Source organism: Mus pahari, chromosome 4, assembly GCF_900095145.1.
Source record: "Mus pahari chromosome 4, PAHARI_EIJ_v1.1, whole genome shotgun sequence".
In the NCBI taxonomy this organism is placed as follows: Eukaryota; Metazoa; Chordata; class Mammalia; order Rodentia; family Muridae; genus Mus; species Mus pahari.
In genome coordinates, this window is record NC_034593.1 from 95,405,128 (window position 1) to 95,431,762 (window position 26,635).

The 26,635-nt window shown below is 47.0% G+C and overlaps 2 protein-coding genes across 3 annotated transcripts in view; one reads left to right on the forward strand and one right to left on the reverse strand.

Moving 5' to 3' along the window:
• Positions 1–1,475: 1,475 nt before the first annotated feature.
• Positions 1,476–13,660, forward strand: Inka2 (inka box actin regulator 2). Its single transcript, XM_021197027.2, has 2 exons — positions 1,476–1,633; positions 12,814–13,660. The coding sequence occupies exons 1-2, from the start codon at positions 1,577–1,579 to the stop codon at positions 13,657–13,659; spliced, it is 903 nt and encodes a 300-aa protein (XP_021052686.1). The 5' UTR covers positions 1,476–1,576; the 3' UTR covers position 13,660.
• A 9,376-nt stretch (positions 13,661–23,036) lies between these two features.
• The window catches only part of Rap1a (RAP1A, member of RAS oncogene family), a 76,845-nt gene continuing 73,246 nt past the window's right edge, over positions 23,037–26,635 (reverse strand). For both annotated transcript variants that reach the window (XM_021195671.2, XM_029537380.1), the window contains one exon: positions 23,037–25,239. The gene's annotated coding sequence lies outside the window, so the exon portion shown is untranslated. The remainder of the gene's footprint in view (positions 25,240–26,635) is intronic.

A 26,635-nucleotide genomic window follows, 5' to 3' on the forward strand; every position in this document is an offset into this window, starting at 1 on the left:
CTGCCTCTGCCTCTGCCTCTGCCTCTGCCTCTGCCTCTGCCTCTGCCTCTGCCTCTGCCTCTGCCTCTGCCTCTGCCTCTGCCTCTGCCTTTGCCTCTGCCTCCTGAGTGCTGGGATTAAAGGTGTGCACCACCACACCAGGCATAACCCGCTCCCTTCTTGAATAGATTCAACAGCACCACCACCGTTCAGCCTAATTTTCTGACTGACACATCACTCTGAAGAGGAGTGAGAAGAGAGGACAGGAGCATGGTCACAGTCACCAGGTTCTTCACCTACCCCCTAAATTTTTTGCAGAAGTGATCTTGGCTGGCATCGAATGAATGCCCACAGTGTCTGCCTTCTCCCTTAGCGGCTTCTCTTGCATCCTTTTGGTTCTGTCTCACACAGACCACTAAAATCTCGCCAGGGGCAAACTTTCCCCTATTAATTTTCTTGAAACAACGCAAAGCAAATTGTCCTAATTACTCTGGCTGGCCGAATGGTGCGGCTTTTGCTCACCAAGGGTAACCTAAGTCGGGCAAGTGGCCAGGAGGCCTGCTTTAGAAGTATCTAGTTGGGCTGGCCTGCAGAAGAACCCCATCCGCTGTGCCCCAATTCCACCCCTTAGGTCCCATAGGAGTTGGTGCACCATGGGTACCAGGGAAATGCCTGTCAACTATCCTCAGAGCATCCACAAGTCCTCTTCTCCCAGATTCAAGAAGGCCAGCATTAGGGAGTTCTAGGAAGGGAAAGGCCTGTTTCTCCACTCCCTGCCAACTCTATTGAAACAGCTCTTATCACCCCATCTTTAAATCTTCCATTAAAACTCGCTCTCTGAAGTGACTATCTTCCTATTTACTTGTCTCATAGTTCCTTCTCTCCCAGGTTAAAAGGCTGAGACCTTGTCTCGCTTGCTCAGTATCACCAGGTCTACCTTGGACACAATAGACTGCCACACCAGCTGAGACCTAGCGGAAGCCGCTTCCTTCCACTAGTGCTAGCGAGGAGTGGGCCCGGAGGAGATGAAATGGAGCTGCGAACTTCCAGGACCCTCTTTAGAAAGAAAAGGCTTCTGAGGGATTTAAGGGGAAGGCAGAGGAGAGCATTTTCTTCTCTGAACGGAGTTAAGATTAAACACTGTGACCCTCCTGCCTAGTCCTAGACCCTATGCCTACTCCTCATTCCTAAAACTGCGTTCCTTGTAATAGACAATGCACTTGACTGGGGGCCTTGGCAGTTCCACTGCCCTACAGAACCCAGAAGCCCTACAGAACCCAGAACCTAACCAAGACCTCTGCGGGGGTCTCCCAGTAGTTGCTGCTGTCTGCAAGGCCGGTGACAGACTTTCTCGGGTCGCCCGGCCCGCGCACCCCACACCCCGACCACTCTTCCCATTGGCCGAAGATACCCCTTCTGAATTCTCATTGGCTGCTGCACTTTTCCTCCGCCCCTATCCCGGGCAGAGAGCCGCTGCGGCGGGGGACGCTGCTCTAAGTCCCTACGCTGGAGCTGAGGCTCAGCTCAGCGCGGATAAGGGCGCGGAGCGCACTGAGAACCCTACTTTCTCGTGAGACCGAGCCCGGCAAATGGGCGAATGAAGAAGGAGAGCAAGGACATGGACTGCTATCTGCGTCGCCTCAAACAGGAGCTGGTAAGAGCGGAGCAGGAGCCGGGGGACAGGGAGGACGGCTCCACCCAGACCTAGGTACCTGGCTTGGGCCCCGCGCTCCGTGCACCGGGCGGACAGGGAGAGAAGAGGAGAGAGGATGCCAACTGATAGGTAGAGGCTAGTGCCGTCGCTCAGAGGTAACAAACTTTGGCAAAGATTTCTGATGAGATATGGACAAGTAACTGGGAGTCAGAGCACCCAGATAAGTTGAATATGACAGAACAACTGAAGAGAAAGGAAGGCACACCCAGAGGGGACAGGCACACGGACGGAGTAAGGCTCAAGTGTCTAGAGTCGCAGGAATGACAGGCACAGGCATCGGGCGCCAGTGGTCAGGTGCCGAGCTCCTGCAACGCGCAGACAGGTCCCTGCCCTGCGCAGGAGGTCAGGCTGGACTCCTCGCTCGTGGGGAGCTGGCACCGCCCGGGGCCCCCAGCTCTGCTGGGCTTGGCAGAGCTGGCGCGGCTGCGGGGGCAGGCTTGGCCGGCTGTCTGCCCGGGCTTGTCCGCCAGCAGGGAGGGGGGTGGCAGCTGTAATGACGGGGGAGGAGGGGTGCCGCCTGGCAGATCGAGAAGCGGGAGTTGTGGAGGCTCGGCCAGATGTCAGGTCTGGGCTTGGGGAGTGCGCTGGGAGTGTGCGGGGCCTCGGGGTGCTGAGGGTGAGTATGCTACCCTGGGGTGGGGGAATGAATCACTGAAGAGGGATAAGTGACTGTTACCGCTGTGTTAGGGAAGCCAGGTGGATTCTGATTTCTTTCCCTTGCCTCTCTCCTCTCCTCTCTCTCCTCTCTCCTCTTTTCCCTCTCCCTCCTCCTTCCCCCTCCCTCCCTCTCTCCCCCACTTTTAGTGTTCCTTTACAACCAGGATTCAGGCAGATAGGTAGGTAATGTGCGTCTTTTCTTAGCTCCCTTCTCCATCTAGACTGCCTTGGCTTCTTCCTCCCACTCCACCTCTCCATGTCTCCTTCATTTTTTATCTCCCATGGCAATAGGCCCTCCTGGCTCACTTTTCTCCTTTCTTCTATTCAGTCAGGTCATCCAGGCACCGAACAGCAGATCTGGATTCAGAGAGTGCCCAGCTCAGGCTTCTTAAGATCCGGAGATAACCTTTCCAGTCCTATCTGCAGAGATTCCACTCTGCCTGCCCGGCAATGGGCAATGTGTAACAGGCAGGCTTTGGTGGTAGTAGGGTGGAGAAAGGAAGCAGAAGTAGCAGGTGCTCTCGTTGATGCTCCCTGACCAAGATGACCTGGCCCTAGTCTTGTCCCGTCTGGTCCAAGAGACTGCCTTTTCAGGTTATGGTTCACTTCTTTAGTCCTTCCCCCTGAGCCCCTTCTGTGATGCCATGCAGATATGAAAGTTACTAGCCCCCCAAACACTTCTTTGGTGAGTGTCCACTGCTGCTCTTCTGAACTGTGCCATGCCCTGTACCTTATCAGTTTACATATGCATGTCATGCTAGTTTGGGATGATGGTCTTGGCCCATAAATAATATCCCCTGCTCACGTTCCCACTTCACGTGGCTAGAAAGACCAAGATCATGATGGACAACGGCTGAGGATCAAAGCCCATGCCGAGAAAAGAACAGATTCTAATAGAATCCTCTTGGTGCCTGGCACCTGGGATCATGCCACCACACCAGGAACAGCATCTATAGAGGGACTGTGGGTGTTCCTGGCATGGAAATGGATTTTCTAAATCTTAACTGATTTGCATTTTACGTCACTCTAGGTGGGAGGTGGGGAAGGGGAGACAGTCTGCGGATGTCAAGAGAATTTTTTTTTTTTTTTAAAAGAAAAGAAATCTGCACTGAGCTGAGCTCCCAGATTTTGATCTGCAAACCCCCACTAAGGCCTTGAGTCCCTGTGCCTGGGAGGAGAGACTAAAGTCACCCACTCCCCTTCGGTTTTCATTTGGCCTTTTGTCTGAGCATCTCCAGCCTTTGACTGTCTTGGAGAGGAAGCCAACTGCCTGGCCCAGGGCCCAGAATGACACTCTGATGGCAAAGTTCTTCCCTCCCCACCCGTGGTCCCCTGCTCCCCCCCACCCCTGTCAGCTTACTGAGGAAGAGTCCCAGCAGAGCAGTAGGCAGAATTATCAGTGTCCCACCCCCTGCTACCTCACCTCAGTGTCTGCCTAGCAGCTATGACTCTCTGGGCCTCACCACCCCTAGCTGGAACAAAGGAAGACAAAGTGCTGTTAGCCTGGGCCCGCCCCTGAGCTGCCTTCCTCTGTAGACCATAGGGATTGAATTCGTGGATCTTGGCTATGGCGGGGTAGGGACCCTTGGACTTCTCTACATTCTCAGGCTGAAGTGGCGTTAGTATTACATACATTACATACAGGCTTTTGTCTGCAGTTGGTTCGCTCCAGACGGGATCTTCTGTGCCATCTAAAAGGACTGTCTACTTTCTGGTTCTTGCCCAGGAATGCCTCATGTAATTCTGATTAAGGTCTACATTTGCTTATTTTATTAAATTCCAGTCAAGAATGCCCTGTAGACCCTATGGGATGAACCTGTTGCAAAAGGCAATCTTAACAGGTTGTGAAATTGTCTTTGTCCAGGGCATTCCGTGTTCCCTCTTTTATCCAGTTCTTTCCTTGGCACCGAAATTCAACCAAGAAGAGTTGTTCCTAAAAAAAAAAAAAAAAAAAAAACCCAACATAGCCAAATGGCCAAATTTCCTGAAGCAAGAAGCATGAATTGTAATAATTAATGCAGGAGAGAGGCGGAGAGTTCAGAGATCCTGGCTCAATTAACTCGGTAGCTAGTCCTGGTCCTCTCTCCTTGCCTGGAAGAGGAGGGTCGAGTTTCAGGAATGAAGTTCGGCTGAAAAAGTGGCAGCAGCTGTCACTCTTCTTACGTGGGGGTAGGGGTAGGGGCTGTGGAGGATGACCAGTCCTTCCCTTTCCCTCCGGCTGCCAGAGAGGGGCCTGCCTGAACACAGGCCTTGGGACCAGCTGTTCCTTAAACACGGCATCCATTCAGGCTTCCAACCAATGTATAGACACAGGCACACAGGAGAAGCAGATGTAGGATGCTCACAGACGCTTCTTGTGACCTCAGATCAATTCTGAACAAACTGAATGCATAGAGTTTGAATGATCAGAGCTCCTGAAGTTCAGCTATGCTGGGGAGACTTCCCAGAGAGGGGAAATGTCATAGGAGGTTATTATGAAATGCCCTGCCTAGTTGAGCCTTGGAGAAGCAACCAATGGATTTCTTTCTCAAAGGCTGGGAAAAAATCCTTACAGGGAACTTGTATTCCCAGAAGGCAATTCTTCAGTCACTAGTGGCTACAAGTTTAGGGTGTCCTAGCATATGACTAAGGAATGGGACCCAAAGGCAAAATAAGGAGAAAAGAAGAGTGTGTAGAAGTTATAATTGGAGCTCTCAGTCTTAAGCAAAGCACCCCCCCTTTTTTAAACAAAAGCTTCTGCAAAAACATCTCATTCTCTCTGTGAAAACCCACCCCCTCTCCCTCCCCAGGGGGAAGAAAGAGAGTTTCTGGGTCAGTTAGTCTGGGGTCAGTAGGGACATAGGATTTGGGATCTGGTCAGCTTGAACCCAAACCTTGACCCTGTTTGACTCTGGTATATTAATGGCTTGTCTCATCTTTAGAATGGATTGTTAAAGATAACTACTTCATATAACTACTGCGAAGAGTAAATGAAATGTAAGTAAAATCTGGCCTTGAACTTGAAAGTTTCCTGCTCTTAGCCTCCCAGGTCAGGACTAAGATGTGTGTTACAAGACCTAGCCTTGGATAAACTTGATGTCATGCTCCTCAGACTGGTCTGCATAAGAGTCAGACAGGTTTATGGAGTTCATACTGGCTTAAGGCACTGACCAGACACAGGGACTGTGTGTAAACACAAATGAAAATATACCCAGATTTGATCTTCAGGGAGGGGATAGTTATATGTAGAAAAGAAAGCATGTATAGATACTGATGTTAAAATGTCAAGGCTGTATTATATAACTATAATTATATTATATTATATAACTCAGTATAGAGCGTTTGCCTAGCATGTGTAAGATCCTGCTCAAGCTTCAGTTCTGAGGGAAAAAGATACACCGACTACATTACATCATCTAACTGTTACAGCAACCTAAGAAGATGCGTTTTTACTATTGTCTTCCTTTGTCATTTATTATTGTCTGTGTCTGTCTGTCTGTCTGTCTGTCTGTCTGTCTGTCTGTCTCTCTCTCTCTCTCTCTCTCTGTGTGTGTTTGCTGTTTTGAGACACTGCCTAAGCTTACCTAGACTGGCAGAGATTACAGGTGTGAACCACTGCACTCAGCTTTGTTCTCATTTCTAAAACAAGAAAATAGAGACTGGGAAAAGTTAGGCAACTCGGCCAAGGTCATAGAGACCATAAGTGGGGAGGGTTGGATTCAGACCTAGACAGATGTCGACAGAGCTGCTGTTCCTACCTGCTCAATGGAATGTGCGAAGGTGAACAAAGATGGGGAGTTTATGCTCTGTAAGGGGCGTGCAGCACTCTGAGAAAGGAGCAGCAGCATCCAGCTATGTGATGCAAGTGTCCCGTTGCAGAGAGACAGCACAGACATGAGACCTTGGGGATCCATGAGGACTCGCACAAAGGTGGACCCACAATGAAACGTAGGCAGATGACACGGGGGCTGAAGTCATGTGGGTGTCTGAAGACCAAATTGGGTTTGCGGCACCGTAGGCTGTATGTAGGGAAATAGTGGGCAGAGTGGCCTGGAGTGATGCGCTAGACTGACTTTTTCCTCTGTGCACCAGACAGCAGCATGGTCAGAGATCTAGATCCTGAGACTTAGGGTGTCATACGAGAGGAGAGGAAGCAACTGAGGGAGGAACGTGATTTGGAAGAGGCCAGGAAAGAGGCCATGACACTCTGAACTAGGAAGGAGAGAAGCAGGGAACTTCTTCAGGTTCCTTATATGACTGTAGGAGAGACAGGCTAATGCTGTCAGAGGAGAGAGGGCTGGCTAAGGCTAAAAGGCCACATTTCCAGAGTGGGCAATACTGGGCTTCTCTCCCCATCTACTTCTCACCTGACCATGTGATCCCCAGGAGATGGTTCACTTGGGAAAGTAGGCTCATCATTTCTCACCCTTCACTTCCTCCTGTCTTTATTCTCCCCCCCCCCCCTGCAGCTCTTGGCAGAGTTTCCGTGTTACCTTCCTGTTGAAAGTTCTAGCCAAGAGTCAAGAAGGTCCCTATTCACTGGGCTGGAGAATGGGTCTCTTGGCAAAAGTGGGGCTTTTCCCATTTCCGGCCCAGAGCCTCCTCCTAGCTTCCCCATGGGTTGAAAGGAACTGTGTGGGGATTTTGTGAGTAATGGGGTGGGGAAGGGAGGCAGGGCACACTGCCAAGTCCATGGGCAAAGCTGAGCCTGTGTCAAAGGATTCCGGCTGAGCTCCGAGAGGGCGTGAGATGGATGGAAGGAGGGCACAGCTGCAGGATCAGTCAGGGGCCCAAGGCAGGACTTGGGAAGGGAGCCGAGGATGTTGGCATCCCCTTCTAACTCCTCTCCTCCCACATCACAAAGGGTCAAGCCAGTGCTTGGGGGGGGGGCGTCCAGAGATGGCTGACCCCAGACTCCCTTCCTGCTCCATGACTCAAGATGGAGGGATCTACTGCCCAATGGCAGGCAGTTGCTTTTCCCTCTTAGGAGTCCTGAGTAGGAAGGAATAGAACTGGAGCTTGGAGGCCCTGGGACCATGGCTTCTCCACACTTCTTCCTCATCTAATGGTAACTCCTTCTTCCACCTCCTGTTGACTGACGTGGCTTCCCACAGCACTCCAACTTGCCTACAGGAAGGGGACCAGCCTTTGGATCCCAGTTCTCCTACCAAAAAGCCTTAGGACATGAGTCCTGGCGCATGTATCCTTACAGCTCCCACCTGTTGGTGGCTTGTGTTACACCCTCATGCAAATTCCTTTATAAACACATTGATTATAACATTAGTAGATTTAAGTAAAACATTAAATAGGAATTTAAATAATTTGAAGATATAGTGAATGCAGTAAAGGCTTGGAAAGGAATGTTTGGGTAACAGTGGCTCTAGAAAAGATGATCCGAGGGAGCCCCTAACTTCCTAATCCATCAAGTGGGGCTTCTCTCTCTGTCCACCACCCAGAGCAAGCCACCCAGAGCCAGCCACCCAGAGCAATAGTGGTGTTCAGCATTGCAGAGAAAAGGGTACATACCTGATACAGGGGGACTGACATTGCACAAGTTCACACCCTAAAGAACACAGGTGAATCTTCCCAATGACAAGTGTCAAGTTTACCAGAGTCCCCAGACTACAGCACAAGAGTCTTGATCACACCAGGAAGATTAGAGTAGATTAGAGCTAGAGAGACTAAAATTTGAAATGCAAAAAATGTATAGATGAAAATACGAAACCTAGGCAGGAGGTAAGCAATGAACTGGGAGTGATATGAGGGCAAAGATGTGGGTGAAGAAATCTTTGAAGCCTCGCTCAAAGAGATTCCATTGGGATATGCTTAAGGACTTTGCATTTGATGGTCTAGAGCTGCAGAGGAGGCAGGGCTGTTGGGTTCATGTCTACTCAGATGAGAACTAATCAGATCTTCTTAAGACGTCACCAGTTGACTCCCAAGAGCAAGTAGGGCATGACTTGACCCCTGCAACTCTGAGATACTAAGAGGCCTGCAGCATGGAGATTGGTACTCAGAGCTATTTATTTCTGGCGGCCTAAACTAACCCTGTTCCTTTGCTCCCACCCCACACTGCTCCCATCCTCCCCTTTTGGTCCTAAGACAAGAGAAGCCCTGGGATCCCAGATGGTCCCACGCCCTGAGTGAAGAGAGCAGCCCAGCCTCTGGCTCTTTGTCCATGGATGACATCATCCCCTTGGGGTTGGTGGGAAAGGCTGTCTTCTTGGCTCTCCTCACACACATGGTCCAGAGGATGCTACTGTTTGCACCGCCCCTGGCCCTCCCAGCTTCCTATGGCTTCCTTCTTTTCATCCCCCTCATAGCTGCCTTTCCTTTAGTGTCAGTTTGTCCTCTGCCTGAGGCTGGGCTCCTGGAAGTCAGTGAGTGGTCAAGAGGAAGCTGGGGCTTCCCCTTCCTCCCTTCCTCTGCCTGAGTAAGGCAAGGCTGGGGAATAGGAGCTGGACGAAAGAAGTGTTCTCTTTCTTTGTTCAGACCATATGTGATACATGGAATCCTGTCATCACTCTGTGAAGATTCACCATGGAAGAAATATTTTGAAAGCACACCGGAAGTCTTAACAGCCAGCCTGCACTTGATGCTTTCTTTGGGCCATGTAGAAAACCATCACCTCATCTAATCTGCACAGTGGCTATTGAGCCAGAGACTACTATCCTTATTCTAAAGAATAGAGAAATAGAGCTGGCAGTGAACTCCAGTTGTTCAAGTGCCCGCCTACTACAAAGTCTTGGGTTTGATTTCCAGCTCTGCATAAAACTGGGCATGGAGGTGTGCCTATAATCCCAGCAGCTGGGAGGGGGGAACAGGAAGATGAGATTTTCAAGATCATCCCCAGTGATTTTGAGGCCAAAGGAAAAACAGCTGGGTGTTATAGCTCATCCTATAATGTCTACACTTGGAAGGCTGAGACAGGAGAATTGTGAATTTGAATCCAAATTTGAATATGGGCTGCATAACAAGACTCTGAAGAAAATAGATAATAATAAACAACAATACTCCCATAGAAAAATTAAAATACAGCTACTACATGACAGACCTGGGATTTGAACCCTGTTCCTTTTGTTTCTAGACCTCAAGTTCTAAACCAATACAGAATATTTTCAATATGGATACAATTTCAGCCCTTGTTTTCTTAAAAAGGAGCCCCTGTCTTGTGGACAACCCTGGATTTATACATTCCCACACACATTCATTCCCACTGGAAAACTGTACAAAATGTCAGCCTTATTTCTTATGGATTTTTCCACACTGGAGGAGACTGAATGGGGCCATTTCATTCCTCCCACTACCTCTGGTCTGACTGTGTTCCTCCCTCTGGATGAAAGCCTGCCAGCTTAGATTCCTTGCTGCTTGGTGAATTGAAACCTTGGGAAATGGTTCCTCTCTCTCTCTCTCTCTCTCTCTCTCTTCCTGTCTAATAAGAGACTTCAGGTGGCAAACAGTCTATAGGGATGAGGTGGGGGAGGGGAGTTAGTAGTCCCATATATGGTTCCTGAGCATCATGCAAAGTTTCAAGTGGGTTCTGGGGTGAACAGTGACGTGCAGATCTCAGTCTCTACCTTTAAACAGTAACTACTCAGTAAATACTTCATGAGCAACTGAGCATTTAAACCGTTGATGGCTAAGACATGGATGGGCCCAATACAGAACTAGGATTCTGGGGACAATGTACCTCAAGGATCTAAGAGGATGCCCTGACAGGAACCCAGTGGAGACATGTATGGGACATGGATTCAAATTCCAGGAATTACAATTTCCATCATGGGTCTTGACTGGAGGTCCCAGCGGTTTGGAGACTCATAAGAATTGAATTTCAACACTAGAGAGCCACCGTGTGAGGGGATGGGATGGAGATACTTGAGCGGAGGAGTGGCCAGGCACTCATGGGTCTGGGGGCCTGAATGGAAGTCTGGAGGAAGCTTCTGCAGCATTTCCCAGTCTGGCAGGAAAGAAGCAGAATGGCCCGGGGAAGAGGACTCCAACCCAGTGCAGGAACAAGTTAGACGGAGACACGGAGACTGAATAGAGATGCTGGGTGATAGGAGAATAGGCCGGAGAATGGGGATTGATAGGGCAAGTGGAGGGAAGCGCAACTTCTCAGGAAGGAGCAGAGCCAGGGCTTACATCCTAGAGTCTGGGCTACACCAGCAGCAGCTGATGCAAACGCATAGTAAATACATGTGTGAAAGAAGGGGTCAGGACAAGGACCACCAGTGATGGGCACAGCTACTCCATGGGTTCTGTGTCTCCTGCCACTCAAATGGCTCATATGTGCCCCCAGCAAATCCCAGGGCTGTTAGCCTGTGTCACTTCTCTCCCTGTCCCAGGAGACTGCACAAAGCAAGGGCAGCAGCCCAGAAAAGGCCTCCCGGCCCTCGGGGGCTGACAGTCCTCCACTGACCTTTAGTGTGGCTGGCTCAAGGGAGCTTGGATAGATCTCGCCCTACCAGGCCAGGGTTGGCAGGAGATTTAACTTAGAAGCCAGAGAGGGCCAACTGACAGCCCACACTGCAGTGCTTCTGTGTCCCCCACTATTTTAGTCCCCCACCCCAGCATGCCTTGGACTGAGCTCTGGGCATTAAGACAAGCCTGGGAGGTAAGATGATCCTGTGGGTCTCTGGGGGGCTTAAAAAACAGATGGTTCCCGCACAGAGCCTCACTGTGAGTAATTTGATCAGGATGTGGGGAGGGAGCTGGCAGGCCTAAGGCAGCTTGGGCAGGGGCTAGGAACTTTGTGAATGTTATCAGAAGCAGCCTCTCCTCTCCAGCCTCCAAGTGGGGGCCCTCACCCAAGTCAAGTCAGTCCCTCAGCCCCTCCAGATGGTACCTAGGACATGAGGTTAGGGAAACTGACCAAGGAATCCCTGCTTCTGGCATGACAGAGTCAGCAAGACAGAGAAGGCAGGAAGAATTCTGGAGCCAAGCACTAGGGAACAGGTGCTTGGGTGGGGGTGTGGGGCTCTGGGCTGGGTTGGGCAGGGGCTTCTGGCACAAAGGAGTTCCCTGGTCTTTCGCTCTCCTGACCAGTCATATGTGAAGAACAGTTAGAAGCAGCCCCGGGCGTATGCTTTCTCTTTAGTGTCCCTTTCCCCTCCCCTCACCGCTCTACTGTCTCATAGAGGACACAGTAGCCTTCAAGTCTGGCCCTGTTACCCAGCCATCTGCAAGCAATGGTTGCTAGTTGAAACAGACCTAGGCTGAAGTCCTGGCTCTGTGAGCTGTGTGGGGTCACGTCCTTACTTCTCTGCTGCTACAGCTTACCCACTTGCTGAAGTGAGAACAACAACCTTCCAGGGTTTACAGCAAGTGAAGGAGATCAGTGTGCAGTGTGATTCCTGTCACTGAGTAAATACTATCAAATGTTTATTGTCACCATTATCCATCAGGGAGCAATGTCACGGAAAGGACAAGAGTGGCTACTATCATTCTTGAAAAATAAAGTTTTTTTTTTTTTTTTTTTTTTAACTTTATGTGCATGGGTATTTGGTCTGCATATAGGGCTATGGACCCAGGAGGCCAGAAGGTGTCAGATCCCCAGGAACTGGAATTACATGTGGTTGTGAGCTACCATATGGGTGCAGGGAATTGAATCTGGGTCCTCGAAAAGCAAGGCCAGTGCCCTTAACCTCCAGCCATCTCTGAGTAGGCTGCTACCGCTTCGTACAGCCTTAGACTGAACTCAGCTCCGCCCTTTACTGTCTAATCGCTTATGGGCCTCGGTTTCCTTATCTGTCAGATGGAAGTAAGAATAGTCACAATTGCAAAGAGTGGTGGACAGATTTAAATAGGGTAATTTATTAATGTAAGTTGACATATACATACATATATGTATTTATATACATTTCTATACACACATACACACACACACACACACACACACACCAGTGAACTAATCAACCAAACATATAAAACACCAGTCACCAGGCCATGTGTGGTGACTGGCATACTCATAAAGCCACTCTAGATTTTACTCTATGTTTGTTTGTTTGTTTGTTTGTTTGTTTGAAATGGAATCTCACTCTATGGCTCGGCAATGGGCTTTGCATTGGTTATGTTTTTCCTCTGTAGGCTGATATAAGTTCTGAGCACTTTGACATAGTTTAGACCAAGCTGTGATGTTTGGTGGCTTATCTATAAATAATGCATTTTCAACTTAAAATGATTGTCTCAGTGTACTGTGGATTTAGCAAGTGGTAGAACATCTGAACAGCTTTTAGGGCAGTGCCCATCTTTGTTAGTTCATGGCTATTAATGCTCATTCTCTTATCTAGCCGGAGCAGTGTTCTGATTTCTCCTCCTGACACAGGCCTGCTCTGCAGTAGACTGTACAGGTGAAGTTCCAGTGGCTGACTTGGAAGGCCCGGAAAGTGTATATTTAGAGGTTACAGGTTGAGGTTCAAGGCTGTGAGGGGTAACCCTCCCTGCAGCCCTAGCACTTACTGGCCCTGTGTTTTCTCTCCTTGCAGATGTCCATGAAGGAGGTGGGGGATGGCTTACAGGATCAGATGAACTGCATGATGGGCGCACTTCAAGAACTGAAGCTCCTACAAGTGCAGACAGCATTGGAACAGCTGGAGATCTCTGGAGGCACGCCCACCTTCAGCTGCCCTGAGAGCTCACAGGAACAGCCTGAGTGCCCTCGCTGGCAGGGTAGTGGAGGTCCTTCTGGGCCTGCTGCCTGGCCCTCCTCCAGCCAACCATCTTTTGACAGTAGCCCCAAGTTCCCATGCCGTAGGAATGTCTGTGGGAAGGAGCTGGCTGTCCTTCCTAAGACCCCGCTGCCGGAGGAGCACCAGAGCTGTACCCAACAGGGGACAGAGTGGGTGGAGCCAGATGACTGGACCTCCACTTTGATGTCACGGGGCAGAAATCGGCAGCCTCTGGTGTTGGGGGACAATGTTTTTGCAGACCTGGTGGGTAACTGGCTAGATTTACCAGAACTGGAAAAGGGTGGGGAGAAAGGTGAGACTGGGGGATCCATTGAACCCAAAGGAGAAAAGGGCCAGTCCAGAGAGCTGGGTCGCAAGTTTGCCCTAACCACAAACATTTTTAGGAAGTTCTTGCGTAGCGTGCGGCCCGACCGAGACCGGCTGCTCAAGGAGAAGCCCGGCTGGATGACACCCAGGGTCTCTGAGTCACGAGCAGGACGCTCGAAGAAAGTCAAGAAGAGGAGCCTTTCTAAGGGCTCAGGACGGTTCCCTTTCTCAAGCACAGGAGAGCCCAGACATGTTGAAACCCCCGCCACAAGCAGTCCCAAGGCCTTAGAACCCTCCTGTAGGGGCTTTGACATTAACACAGCTGTTTGGGTCTGAATTCGAGAGATGTTCACTGAACCTAAAATGCAGACTGGTGAGGGCCCTCGGGGAGAGGGAGGGCAGATGGCATGGTCTTCGGGCCAGATGCAAGTTCCCATCCTCAGAAAGAAAGAAAGCAGAGTTCTGTCAGGCCTCAGTACTACAGTGGAGAGAGGCTGTCTGTCACAGGCCAGGCTGAGCTGAGTCCCTGGAGAGAATGTGTCTATTTGTGTGTGTGTCTATTTGTGTGTGTGTGTGTGTGTGTGTGTGTGTGTGTGGTGGTTGTTGTTCTTTGAGGCTGGATGTGACAATAATTGGGAGAGGCAGAAGTGTAAGAAGCCGGTGGTATTCCTCCGCTCCCTTCCCAAGACCTCATTTGAACATTTTATATGGAAAGGGGCATTGAGCCCTCAGGTTTCCCAGAGGAACTTCCAATAAAGAAAGACCAGTCTCAGGGACACCCCCCCCCCAACCATTTTAATGGTCTGCTTCCTGACAAGGCACTGCTACAGGCAAGGGTTTTTTGTTTTGTAAAGGGTTGGTATCCCAGAATAGAGCACCAGAAAGACGAAAATCATGCCCCACAGACCTTACTAGGACCAAGATTTCAGCCCATAGCTGGCTGTTGGGGACCCAGAACAAGCAGAGGTGTGTGTGTGTGTGTGTGTGTGTGTGTGTGTGTGTGTTGGGGAAGCCTGAGAAGCTCCCAGATCTCCAAAGTGCAGAGGAGAAGCTACGCACCTTCACCCAGGTGCTGTCTCATGAGTCCAAGTCGGCACGGCAACCAGCATGGTACCCCCTAAAGCAGCAATCTCTGAGAACACACTCGGCTGCCAGGAGGCAAAACAGGTCAGGCCGATCTCATGGTTATCAATGGACCCTAGAGTCACACATGGCCTGGTCCAGCAGTGAGAGCCCATCCTGACCCCCACTGCCTGCCTCAGCGCTCCTACAGGGCAGCAGATGGTTGGGGTGAACCCAGAAATAAGGCCCATATATTTAGAAAAATTCATAGTCTACATCTCATAGTCATGCGGCGAGCTGGACACAACTATCCTCATCAATCTGGAAGTCAACAGTGGACCTGCAGGGTGAGGTTGATGCCAGGCACTTTATATAGTGAGCAGGCATGCAAGCCTGGGTCCTTAGAGAATCCGTCTCAACCCCCACCCCTTAGCCAGGAGAGAACAAAGTAGGCCCCTGTTCAAGCCCAGCTACCCTGGCGGGTGCCTTAGCTCCTCCTTCACCCCCTCCTGCCGACCTAGCTCAGCTTGATGGGGTGTGACAACTGCAATTAGAGGCAAGCCGCCTGCTGCCCCCAGAGCATTAAGAGCAAATTGGAGAAGAAAAATAACAAGAGAAGCTCTTCTGCCTGTAGTCTAGACTCCCAGGGGACTGAGAGGAGGAAGGGAGAGCTTAGGGGACAGGGATGGGGAGGTAACAGTAAGAGTGGGAGGGGTCACCCATAAGTTCCCATAAAGTTAAACGACATGTCTTTTTTTTTTTTTTTCCTTAATCTGTAGTTTTTTTTTTGCCAGGCAATGTACTTATCTCTTTCATAATGATTAATCAATGGGGTCAAAGGGTCCTAGCATGCACGCTGTCCCCATCAGGCTGCTCAAAGAGGAAAGCAGTTCCCAGCTCAAATCCATGGGCATCAGGCCTATCTACTTTGGCCTGGTGTTTGTCAGCTGGGCTCACTCTTTCTGGTCAAGCATGTCCTTGTCCATCCTGTCTCCATTGAACTTCTGTCTCTGGTGAAGGAAGATAATGGCAGTTACCTCTGATGGCTGCTGTGATGTGTGTGGAGAAGGACCCTGTGAGAACCCAAGACCCTGACTCCTGAAGGGTGGCACAGTCAACAGATGATTCAAGAGGATGTGGACTGTGATGGCATAGGAAGCCAACTCACCTCCCCACCATCCATGGGCAACTCACTTGGTTTGTGGACCAATCATAGCTCATATCATTTAAATCAACTAACATGTGCTGGAGCCATGGCTCAGCGGTTAAGAGCACCGACTGCGGTTCCAAAGGTCCCAAGTTCAAACCCCAGCAACCACTTGATGGCTTACAGCCGTTAAATCAACTAACACGACAGACTCCTTGCTTGTCTGGGCACTGTAATAGAAGGTGAGAACTCAACAATGGGAAAGGAACCAGCTGCTGGCCTCCACATCTACCAAGGCACACAAAGAAATGCAGTTAACCACCACCTGGCCAGAACAGAGTCAAGGAACCAATACAAAACAGTTAGGAAGTAATTTGGGCATCTAAGATAATCCACATGTGTCAGGCACCTTTGCCTTTCTCTCTCTCTCTCTCTCTCTCTCTCTCTCTCTCTCTCTCTCTCCACCCAGGAAATGGTAGCTCATTTACCCGAATGGGCTCAGAGAAGTTAACTCTTTCAAGGTCACACAATACAAAGCTGGGATTGAATCAGTTTGTAATTGACTTCCAATCTTACGTTCATGCTACCTGGCAAACTGTCTATATTTGCTCCACAGCCAGATCAAGAATAACATTTGTCTTCTTAGATTATTCATGTCTCCTCATGATTGACAAGTGGCATGCTAATTACCCTTTGGAGGAACTTTGCCTGGGTCTCTAAGTGGCTGATATAACGACCCAACTACTAGGTCATGCTTGGTCATGCCGATGAAAGCTTATGGTGACTCAACCTCATATAACTTTTACTTTCCTGTCCACATCCTTGGCTCTTGCTGAGACTGTGATGGAGAGTGTTCTACTGGAGTGAAGAGGTTCGTAGAAATGCTCTGGCTTTAGTGATGTGACATGCAGGGCCACAGTCAGGGGAAGAGATAGTGAAAACAGGCAGAGAGAAACTGACAGCTTAATTCTGCCCCTTGGGCTCATTTTATGGTTAATTAGGACAAGTAAATACGCTGGAAGCTCACTTAATCCCCTTCCTGGCATAGAGGCCTGACCCACACCTGGCCTAATTCCTTGGCAGGCCTCTAGTTGGCCTAGGCATCTTCTCGGGGATCTACCTGTCTCTCTGCATCCCTGTCTGTGGTCAGCCTGTAGATATTCTCCAACCAAAGTACCTTCCTGCTGGGCATGGCTGGTACAGCTGGCCAGATCTCGGTTTCCTCTTTACCAGTATAGATCTCCTTCTCTCCTTTATGCTCTTCCGTAGCCTACCCTCAGGGTGATCTCTAGCCCAAACTAATCCTGAGGAACAGACACTTGGCTCAGCTCCACCTACTACCTGGCTCACCTGTTCCCAGAGTCTCCATAGAAGAGGGCCCTTTCTTTCTCGAGTTACCCCAACATTCTCTGTAGGATAAAATCATGAGTCCAGCCTGTCTGTGGAACTGGGGCCTGTAGGCAGCTTCCCTGCAGAAGTGTCCATTCACCTTGGGTGATCTTTCCAACCAAGACACTTAGGTGTTTTGGCCAGCACCAGTATTTCCATGAATTCCTGATCTGGAGTTGAACAGATAGGAATCAAGACCCAGGCTTTTCACTGTGTGAACCTGAGCGTGTGGCCTGAGCTGCTGGAGGCTTCTCTGCTCTTGTGTGAAGCAGGAACGCTGTCAGGTACACAGCACAACATACCAGTGGTGGAAAACGCTATTCCCAACACACAGGTTCCACAGAAATGGCACTATCCACCCATCTCCTGCCTAACCATGGACAAAGATGAAAATAAACAGTGCTTACTTTGAGCCCTGGTGGTCTGCTGAAAAGTACACAGCGACTCTCATTTTATCACAGGATCGTGGCAAAGATTAGAGGGATGTAAATGTGGTTTTGTCCACTGCACAGTTGTGGCTTACCTGGGATGTTAAATGTTGTCAAATGGCACAGGATAGTCTGGGCCAGGCTAGGGAGGTACTTGGGGCTCCCACTGCCTCAGGACCTTCCCCTTCCTAAGGATACACCCAATGTCTTATGGACTCAATTGTCCCTGACAACCTGGAGCCTCAATTGCAGGCCAGGGATGGAGATGAATGAGCCAAATTCTGTGACCAGCTGTGTCACCTTGGCCACAGCACTCTTCTCTAGCCATCCCGGGGGGGGGGTCCCTAAGGTTAATCCTTTCCTCCCATAAAGCCTGAATCTGACAAGACTCCCTGCCCTTCGGGTGGACCTTCCCTCCCATTTACCTCCTCCAAAGCACACCCACACAGCCATCACCAAGGAGTCATCTTTGTTCCTGCAAGGAAGTTCTCATTCTTACATTCCAGTCTCCCACTGGAGTCCTCGCTCCTCACCGCCCCCACGGTTCCCTGAAAGCATCTCTGTGCTGGTCAGAGGCCTCCAATCAGTGTGCCCCATAGCTCGGGGCCAAGCTCTCACAGGGGATCTTGACAATCTAAGTTTTCCTTTTCTCTGCATCTCCTCAAGCAGGATCCCTGACTGGACTCTACCCTATGCAGGGACAACAGGAGTCTGAGTTCTGTACCTCTGTTCATTTTTAACTCCTCCCAACACTGCATCTCCTCTCTTCTGGCCAGGCAGGGTGGCTTGGGCACCCATCTGGAAATTGCTGCTAGTTCAAAGGGGGAAGATGTCCTCATCCATAGTTGGGGTTTTGTAAGGATACCAGTTGTGTGTGGGATCTGTCTATGACTTGATTCTGTCTTCCTGTCTGTCCCAAATGTCAGAGAGCTCAAGTAGAACCCCAACTGGCCTGACTGACCTTGTTTTTGGCATTTCTCACCCACTTTACCCACCAATGAGATGGGTTACCTTAAGGGTTCCAAGTTTTGGGTCTGCCTGTGCTGTCCCAATAAGTTCAGTTCCTGCTCAGACTGCCTTCTATTTTCCCAGCTTGGGAGCCCTCTCGTAGGTCTCGTCTGTGCCTTGACTTAACCCCTAGTACTTACTTGGATTGGTGAATCACTTCTGCACATACTCTCCTTCTCCTCCAGACCTCCGACCACCTCCAAGCTAGTGAGTACTCAGTCTTTCTGCCTCCAATACTGAGCACAGGGCTGCTGCCTGTGTGAACTCCACCTCCCAGGGAGCTCTGAGCTGAGCCCACCTTTAGTTTATCCTGTTTAATAACAGCCAGTGGCCAAGCCTTTCTTAGCGGATCCCTCTTCCTCTGCATTTCACAACACTGAAGTCCAGTTCCCAGAAAAGAGGGGAGCCATGACCAGTTATTGTCAGAGCAGGAAACAGTAAACAGGACCCTCGTCAAGCTGTTTGTTGTACAGAACTGTCCCTGGTCCACTGCTTGGCTTTTAACTCTGGCTGGCTGTGGAATCGACCTCACCTTCTCTTGTCATTGGGCAGCTAGGCCTTTCAGGGGATTAGCTACTTTTCTCTCAATAGTTACTGAAAAAGTTCCCTTCTTGCCTAGCCTCTTTCCTCCAGCCCTCCTGACCTGGATCACCTCCGTGGACACCCTTTTCTTTTTAAATCAACATCTGGTCCCAGACCTTCCTACCCGAGGATGTTCCCTAAATTGTCATGCTCTGATGGGAACACCAAACCTGCTAGATCCTCCTCCCCTTATTGTGACTATTAAGGGAGGGGTGGGGTGAGCAGTGTAGTGAGGAAGGAAATTGAGAGTTGGGTGGTGAGCGCCTTCTCTACCTCTAGTCCCACCTCTGGCTACACTCCAGGCATTGTCTCCCCACCAGGCCCTGCTGCCAGAAAGTACTCAGGCACTTGTGTGGAAGTTGAGGGAGAGGGGTGGTCATCAGAAACTTACACAGATGGAGTGTGTGTGTGTGTGTGTGTGTGTGTGTCCTGGGATTGACTCCCTGGGCTTGCTTATGCAAGACCCACACCGCTACTGTGCCACCTCCTCCCTAGGACTGTATCAAGTACTTTGGGAATAAAAAAGCAACAAAATTTCTTCCAAATGAAGAAAGCACAGCATCTGAACCCCCGTGTACCAGCTCCCTGGCCACCTCAGACCATGTTCATGCTCAAGTCACATCCACTGCTGGCCCAAGGACCTTGCTCATCATCACAGAGCCTTAGGCCACACTGAGTGAAGCAATTGTTCAGAATCTCTCTTGAGGTTGCATCAAGTAAGTAAACTCTGGCCCCAGAAACTGGTTAGCTTTGCAACACTGGTTTCAGGGGTTCAAAGAACTCCAGAGCTTTTGGCACAGGCCTTAGGACTCTGATGGGAGGATAGGATCAAATAGTGTCTTCACGATTCTGTTAGCTCTGCACAGAGCACAAGGGCCAAGCAGGCCCCACCTCCATGGCTCCAAGTCCTACTTTTCAAATTGGGAAGGCCGAATGCCTAGCACTCCCTTATCACAGATGTTTCTTAAAACTGTAGCCCATCCAGCTGGAGAGGAAGATATCAGTGATGCTTAGGCAAGTTGGCCAGGAATTGCATTAATAGCTGTGGCCTGTGGATTTCCCACCCACATGGAAGGGCATGACAACGGGATGTCAATGAAGAAGCTATTACCTACCTGACATGACTAAAAACTGATTCAGCGCAACCCTAGACAGCCAGAGGGGTTGCTGCCTCACCTGCAGTGTAAGAGCAGAGAGGGAGAGTTAGCAATTAGAGTGTCCAGAGTGTCCTGCCTGTGCTAACCTGAGGGGGACAACCCTGTCAGTTAACACAGAACTAAGGGTAAGAGCTTTTCTCCTTAATCTTCTCTGACATCTTTGAGAACCAAACTGTGGGAAGCAGATGCTTCATAAAGAATAAATGCTGCATACATGAGTGTTTTGTCTTTATGTATATATATTCACCACATATGTGCAGTGCAGTGCCCATGAAACCAGAAAAGGGCCAGTACCCCTGGACCTAGAGTTAGATGGTTGTGAGCTGCCATTTGGGTTCTGGGACTTCTTCGAGAGCAACAAGTGCTCTTATGTACTGAGCCATACCCCCAGCCTACAACAGTGTTCCTGATGACATATTATTGACTCTATGTTGTGCCTTTTGTTAACATTCTTCCCATGAATACCACACAGACTAATACTGATTTTCCCTGTCTACATTCAACCCACCAAATTCTATTATCTACAGTATTCTTCCTCTTCTTCACTCTCCTCCAGCCATGGTGACCTTGTAATATCCTTTCCTCATGTGAAGAAAGGCCTTTCTTTCTCCAATGCAGTTACATGGGTTCACATAACCAACACAAGGACATATACATCTTCCATCCCCTCATTCCTGTTGCCCTCTGTGCAATTTTTACAGCATTCGCTGTAATAAACACATGGGGTTTTTAGCAGTTTCATCTATCTGTATATGTGGTGTGTGTACCATGTTCACATGTGTAAGTGCATGTACCCTTGCACATGCTTGTGAAGGCCCAAGGTCAATGTTGAGTGTCTACATCTATTGCTTTCTACTCTGCATTAAGACAGGGTCTCTCACTGAACCTGGAGTTCACTGTCTGACTAGACTTAATGGACAGTGAGTTCCTGGGCACATGTCTTCACTTCCCAGTGTTGGGATTACAGTTATCACTAGGCCTTACCTTTCATATGTGTGTGCGAGTGCTAGAAATTTGAACTCAAGTCCCTATGTTTGCATAGAAAGCACTTGGGGGTACTCTCTCACTCAATTCCCCAGCACAATCTCTTGCTATTTTCTAAAGATTAAAAGTCTACAAGGGAAGGAACTGGCGTGTGTTGTTGTATACCATAAATTCAGACAGTACAAATATAGTAACTGTTGATAGGCATATAAAGATCATGTACTTTTCTGCTTTGTATGAACTCCAACTGTAGTGTAAAAATTTGAACATAGGTAAGATTAAAGAAAATTACTGAAAACATCAGTTTGAAGTAAGAGCCACACAACTGTCTAAATGGGAGGAAGGTTTATTAAAATTTTTCTTTTATGGGAACAGCCAGTCTCTTGCACAAGAAATTGGGCCTAGAGCTATAGTTGTCTGCTTCTTAATAAGCCCAAAGCACTTGCAAATCCCAAGTTTCCTTTGAAGGCTGTTAATATCTGGAAGACAGGATCCATGTTGCCTTCCCCAAAAAGAACTAGGCAGTCAGTTCAAAGCCTCTAGCTGTTCTTACAGGGAACATTTAAACATGATAAAGTTAAGAGGACTGCACAGTCAATAGATTCAAGATGAAACTTCAGGAAGAGAAACCCAAGACCAACCTAAGTGCTGCACTTAGGTTGTATCTGTAAGAACATCCATGTTTATATTCTGAGTAGCATTAATGCTAATAGCTGGGTAGGCAGACATGCTCACTGCTCACATTCATTTGCTCACAAGGCAAGCTCTTTCCAGAATCTGGATGAGCAAACCAAAGTGTCTTTGATGCTTGGTGTGGATAGTTGTGGGGCCACTTCACTCTATATTTAGCACCGTAAGTAAGCAAAGACCCAAATAAAAGTATAATTTTCCTCCTCTAAATTATGAGAGAGCTTCTTCACCAGCGGATTTTAACACACAATTTATGAGACATTTTGTTGTCTAACATCCTAAGAGTATCTGCCAGGAAAGGAAACACTGTACTCACTGTTTCTTTTTCTGACTCTTGGTCCCCAACCAAAACTCAGACATATGACTGACAAACACTTGTTGACCTGTGAGGGTACACAGGGTAGCTATTTTAAAGTGGCTGGACTCAAGACATACGGTATGTTTTATTACTATTCTTACAGAGAGAAAAAAATGACTCAAAATCACTTGTTTTAATGAAGTAGACAAAAAAGTACATTACAACTTCAGAAAAGGAGACGGTCTTATTGAGGAGAAAAAGGAGGTCTCTGATGACGGCAGATGAGGATGGCAGACCAAGGCGAGTTCAGAGCTGCGGGGAGATGGCAGTTACATGCTAGCAGCCACTGTTTCTCCAAACATTAAGAAAAATAAGTGGCTACAATGCATTAAGTTAATGGTATTCATACCTTCTCAAAATTTTGTGTATATTTTTTGCCTAATTAAGTTGTAAACTCCATGACTCTTTGTAAGGAAATGCTGGTAGAAGCATCATATGATACTGAAGCTCCCCCTGGTGGAGGGTAAGATGATGTACTTGTATTTCCTGTTAATTCTAAAATTAGATTGGTGGCATCAAGTCATTAAAGTTGCTTGTGGTCTAGTTGGGAAAATTAAAAACCTACCAATTGTAGCATCAAGCCTTTAAATTAAATTGTTATTCACAAAACTAAAGCTATTATACTTGAAACAGCCATAAATGCTACTATGTAATTTGTTCATGGATATGCATCATGAGATTCAAATTAATACCCTAGAAACTCTCCATGTCTTGGCTATAAAAATACATCTTTCCTTCAGTCGCCCTTCCCAAGACCAAGGAGTTCACATAAAGACACTATAAAAAGATAGTCCTCTCTCTTAACAGGACACCTTTCCATGTTGCTCAGCAAGTACAGATTTCCCTTGGACAACACTGCATCCCTCTGGCTTGAATATCCTTCGGTGTCAAAAAGGTGTTATTCTTGGGTTTTACCTTTAACCCAAGGGAAGAGTATAAGATGTGTCAAAGGAAACTGATAAAAATCAGTCTGTTACTGGTGAGACTGTTTTAATTTAACAAATACCTACACAACCCACGTGACACAACATATTTGTATATTTTAACTGGTTTGTGAGAGGTCTGTTCATGATTTTTAAGTCCAAAGAAATGTGTGAGAAGTATTTCAAAGCATAATGACTTCAGAAGTCCTTAAAATATGGTATGCCTCTAATTGGTCACACAGTGATATATTCCTGTAGTCCTAGCTACTTGAGACGCTGAGGCAGGAGGTTCACCTGAACCCAGAAGTTTGAAGCCAGCCTGAGTGGTATAGCAAGACCTTTAAAAGACAACCACAATCAAACAAAGAGCCCAGCTTCTCTTGCTGAGACAAATGGACCCTATCCTTCTACTTGCATTTTAGTTTAGTTTAAGGCTTTGCCCCTCGGTCAGACATGCATAACTGGATAAAGAGAAGGGAAATGTTAAGTAGCTAAGTTTATTAGAATATCAAAAGAATACAATTTCCAATTTTTCAAACAGTATTTTTTGACATTTCTTCATGTTGGTTGGATCTTACATTTGAAAGCTGACTTGGTAACTGAAGGGCTGTCCACACACCTGGCACATCTCAGCAAGGCATGAACACCTTCACACCTAGTTGCAGTGAGACCGTATCTAGATCCCTGAGCAAAGATTTACGTTCTAGGACTGGTCTCCTTGATTTTCGGGGACAAGGCACAGGGTTTCCTAAGCTTGCAATCTGCTTTCTTCTCCTGCATGCACCTGGCCAACAGGCCATTTGCTTTCTCTTTCTTCATGGAGAACATACAGCAGTATCACCCTGGCTCCATATCCTACATAAGCCCCAACTTTGTAAAATGCAACTGGGAAGGAAAAGAAAAGCACCTCTGTACAGCCAGCAAACCGCTGTTTCTATCTTCATATCATTCCTCTACCCTGCTCATAAAGTCAAGTCACGCATCCCTTTTTGTGTTCTGATTTGCAACCACTTCCCTCAAGTTCTTCCATCTATTAGAGAGCAAGTTTGAAAATTTTCATTTAACACTTCACTGGTGGACTCACACCAAGAAATTAACAATGGCAAGGATTCCCTGGATGAAGTTACAAACTGTGCAGGATTTGCAATAGTCAAAGTCAAACCCTGATTATACAGTATTGAACTTATCTTTTTACATATAAAAATAATACAGAGTGGGATACTTTATTCAGTATGATACAATCTTTAAGGTCAAGAGAGAATATATAAAACTATNCTATGTCACATGGTGCATCTTACTGTATAGTAGGAATAACTCTATGTAGAGCAGNAAGTGCGAGGTCTGTTCCTAGAGAGATCACCAGTTAGTGTAGTTTAAAGCCAAATGTTCCGCTGAATCCAGGCAGAAAGGAAGAGCTACTGCTGCACTCTAAACAATGTGGTCATTATAAAATAAAGGACTTATGCCTATAAACAATAACAAAAAGACACAAACCAAATGAAAATGTACTAAAATTTAATCATCCATAAAAGCTGTAATTTAATCTGACAGTAAAACACAAGAAGCAATATTAGAGTTGGTTTAGTATATTATATATTCTAGCTTTGAAAGCCATAGAAATCAGTTATCCCAGTTTTTCCCTATAAAAGACCCATTTTTCCAAAGCATTATGCACAAACAATTTTAATTAGAATATAATGACAGATGATATTTTCATAATTTTAAATATAAAATGAAGTCAATGACTCAAAAAAGTTATCTGCTGCAATGAGTTTGAGAGGAGATTTCATAATCTATATCATTACAGATATAAAGTATGATGATTCAATTTTTTTAGTGCTTGACAGGGAGGAGTCATGATAAAAACGTCAATATGAAATCATTTGATTATAGTAGTAACATCTAACATTTGAAATGCATCCATGCTCTTCTGTATAATTGTATTAGAGTNAAGTATCTTATTTCACATCTNNTATAACTGCTATTGCAAAGGAGAAATACTATGTCTTATTTCCAAGAGATATACTCGAGCAACATTCTCTCCAGGGAACAAACCAATGTACAAACCAATAAAAGATCAAAATTCTTCACATAATATATAAAACAGGAGAAGCCTCTTCAGATTTCATTTTTGAAGTCTGGAATGCTGGCACTTTCCAATTAGGCAACAGTTCTTCATTTCTGTAATCTGGAACATTGAAGAGACACAGACACACAGAGGTAGAGTTCTCTCAATATCAGAAGGTGGCAGTCAATAAACAGCTATCTAATGACATAGGAGTGATGACAGCTGCTGAACATTCCTAAGGAACTGAAGTCCATCAAGCTACTTGAAGAGCTATTTTACTTTCCCATTAAAAATGCTCAAACCTGAGCTGGGCATTTTGGCATGAGGGTCAGGTGTTTAAGTCTGACCTTGATTGCAGTTTGCAGTACACAGACAGTCTCAAAAGTTCAAAGTCAAATATAAAAGATGGGGTTTACTAACAGCAATTAGTAGTCAATTTTTGTCTGCCCCTGCTTTTATTACACTCAGTATTTCACATTTTATCTAACACCCTATATAAAGAGGTACACAGTAGTATTTTGCTTATATCCCATTACCTTATTTTTAAAAGTCAACATTTGTCTACATACACACTCTGTGGGAAATTTAGCCATTTTCTGATACCATATTAGGAACTATTACTTCTAACCCAGCTGGTAAGAGACAGCACAGAAAGAGCCCAAATCCAAAGGCAGAAGAATCAGCAGGTCCCACTACTCAGCAGAAACAAATTAGTTTAGAGGGCAAAATCCTGATGATAAATTTCTCTGAGATCCTTAAAATTGGGACATTTAAGAAATTTACATGTTTTAATACAATTCTACTTAAAGGCTATAGCTATATAAGCTGCCTTTGACATTCAAATACTCCTACTAAAATATTGTAATTGTTATTTAAATCTAACCCCTCTTATCTTAGAACTTTTCAGCCCTAGTCTTGCCAGGTTGGCCAGGATGTTCTCAGGTTCCTGGGCTCAAGTAATCCTTCTGCCTTAGCCTAATGAGATGGGATTACAGGCATGTGCCATCACACTAAACTCAGCACTTCAATTACAAATCACAAAATGTACTGCAAAGCATTTTGGTTGCTAAGGCCTCTATTATTGGGCACTATCATACACCTATAGGGATCTCAGGAAACTACATTTTTAAATAGAATTATGTACAATCTAAAGATTGATGCAACTAATATGAATGTCTTATTTCCAAACTTAGGCAAGATTTCTTTTCTCTCAGGTAAACTTTATGCATGAATGAATTGTAAAATCACAATAGTTCAAGTGGTATCTTTTCCTTTAATATAAATTAAGAGAACATTTTCTGAGAATGCAAAGTAAAAACTCATGTTTGCCAAGGTAATGTTGTCAATAAGCTATTCAACTCTAGACGAGTAAAACAAGACATTACCAACTCGAGTCCTCATTTTTGTCTTTTGTCCCTTCCTAAAACACAGATACACACCCCAGAAATCTTAACAAGAATCATTTTCAGGAAACTAATGATTTAAAATATTTTAATCAATCTGTTTCAGTAAAAAG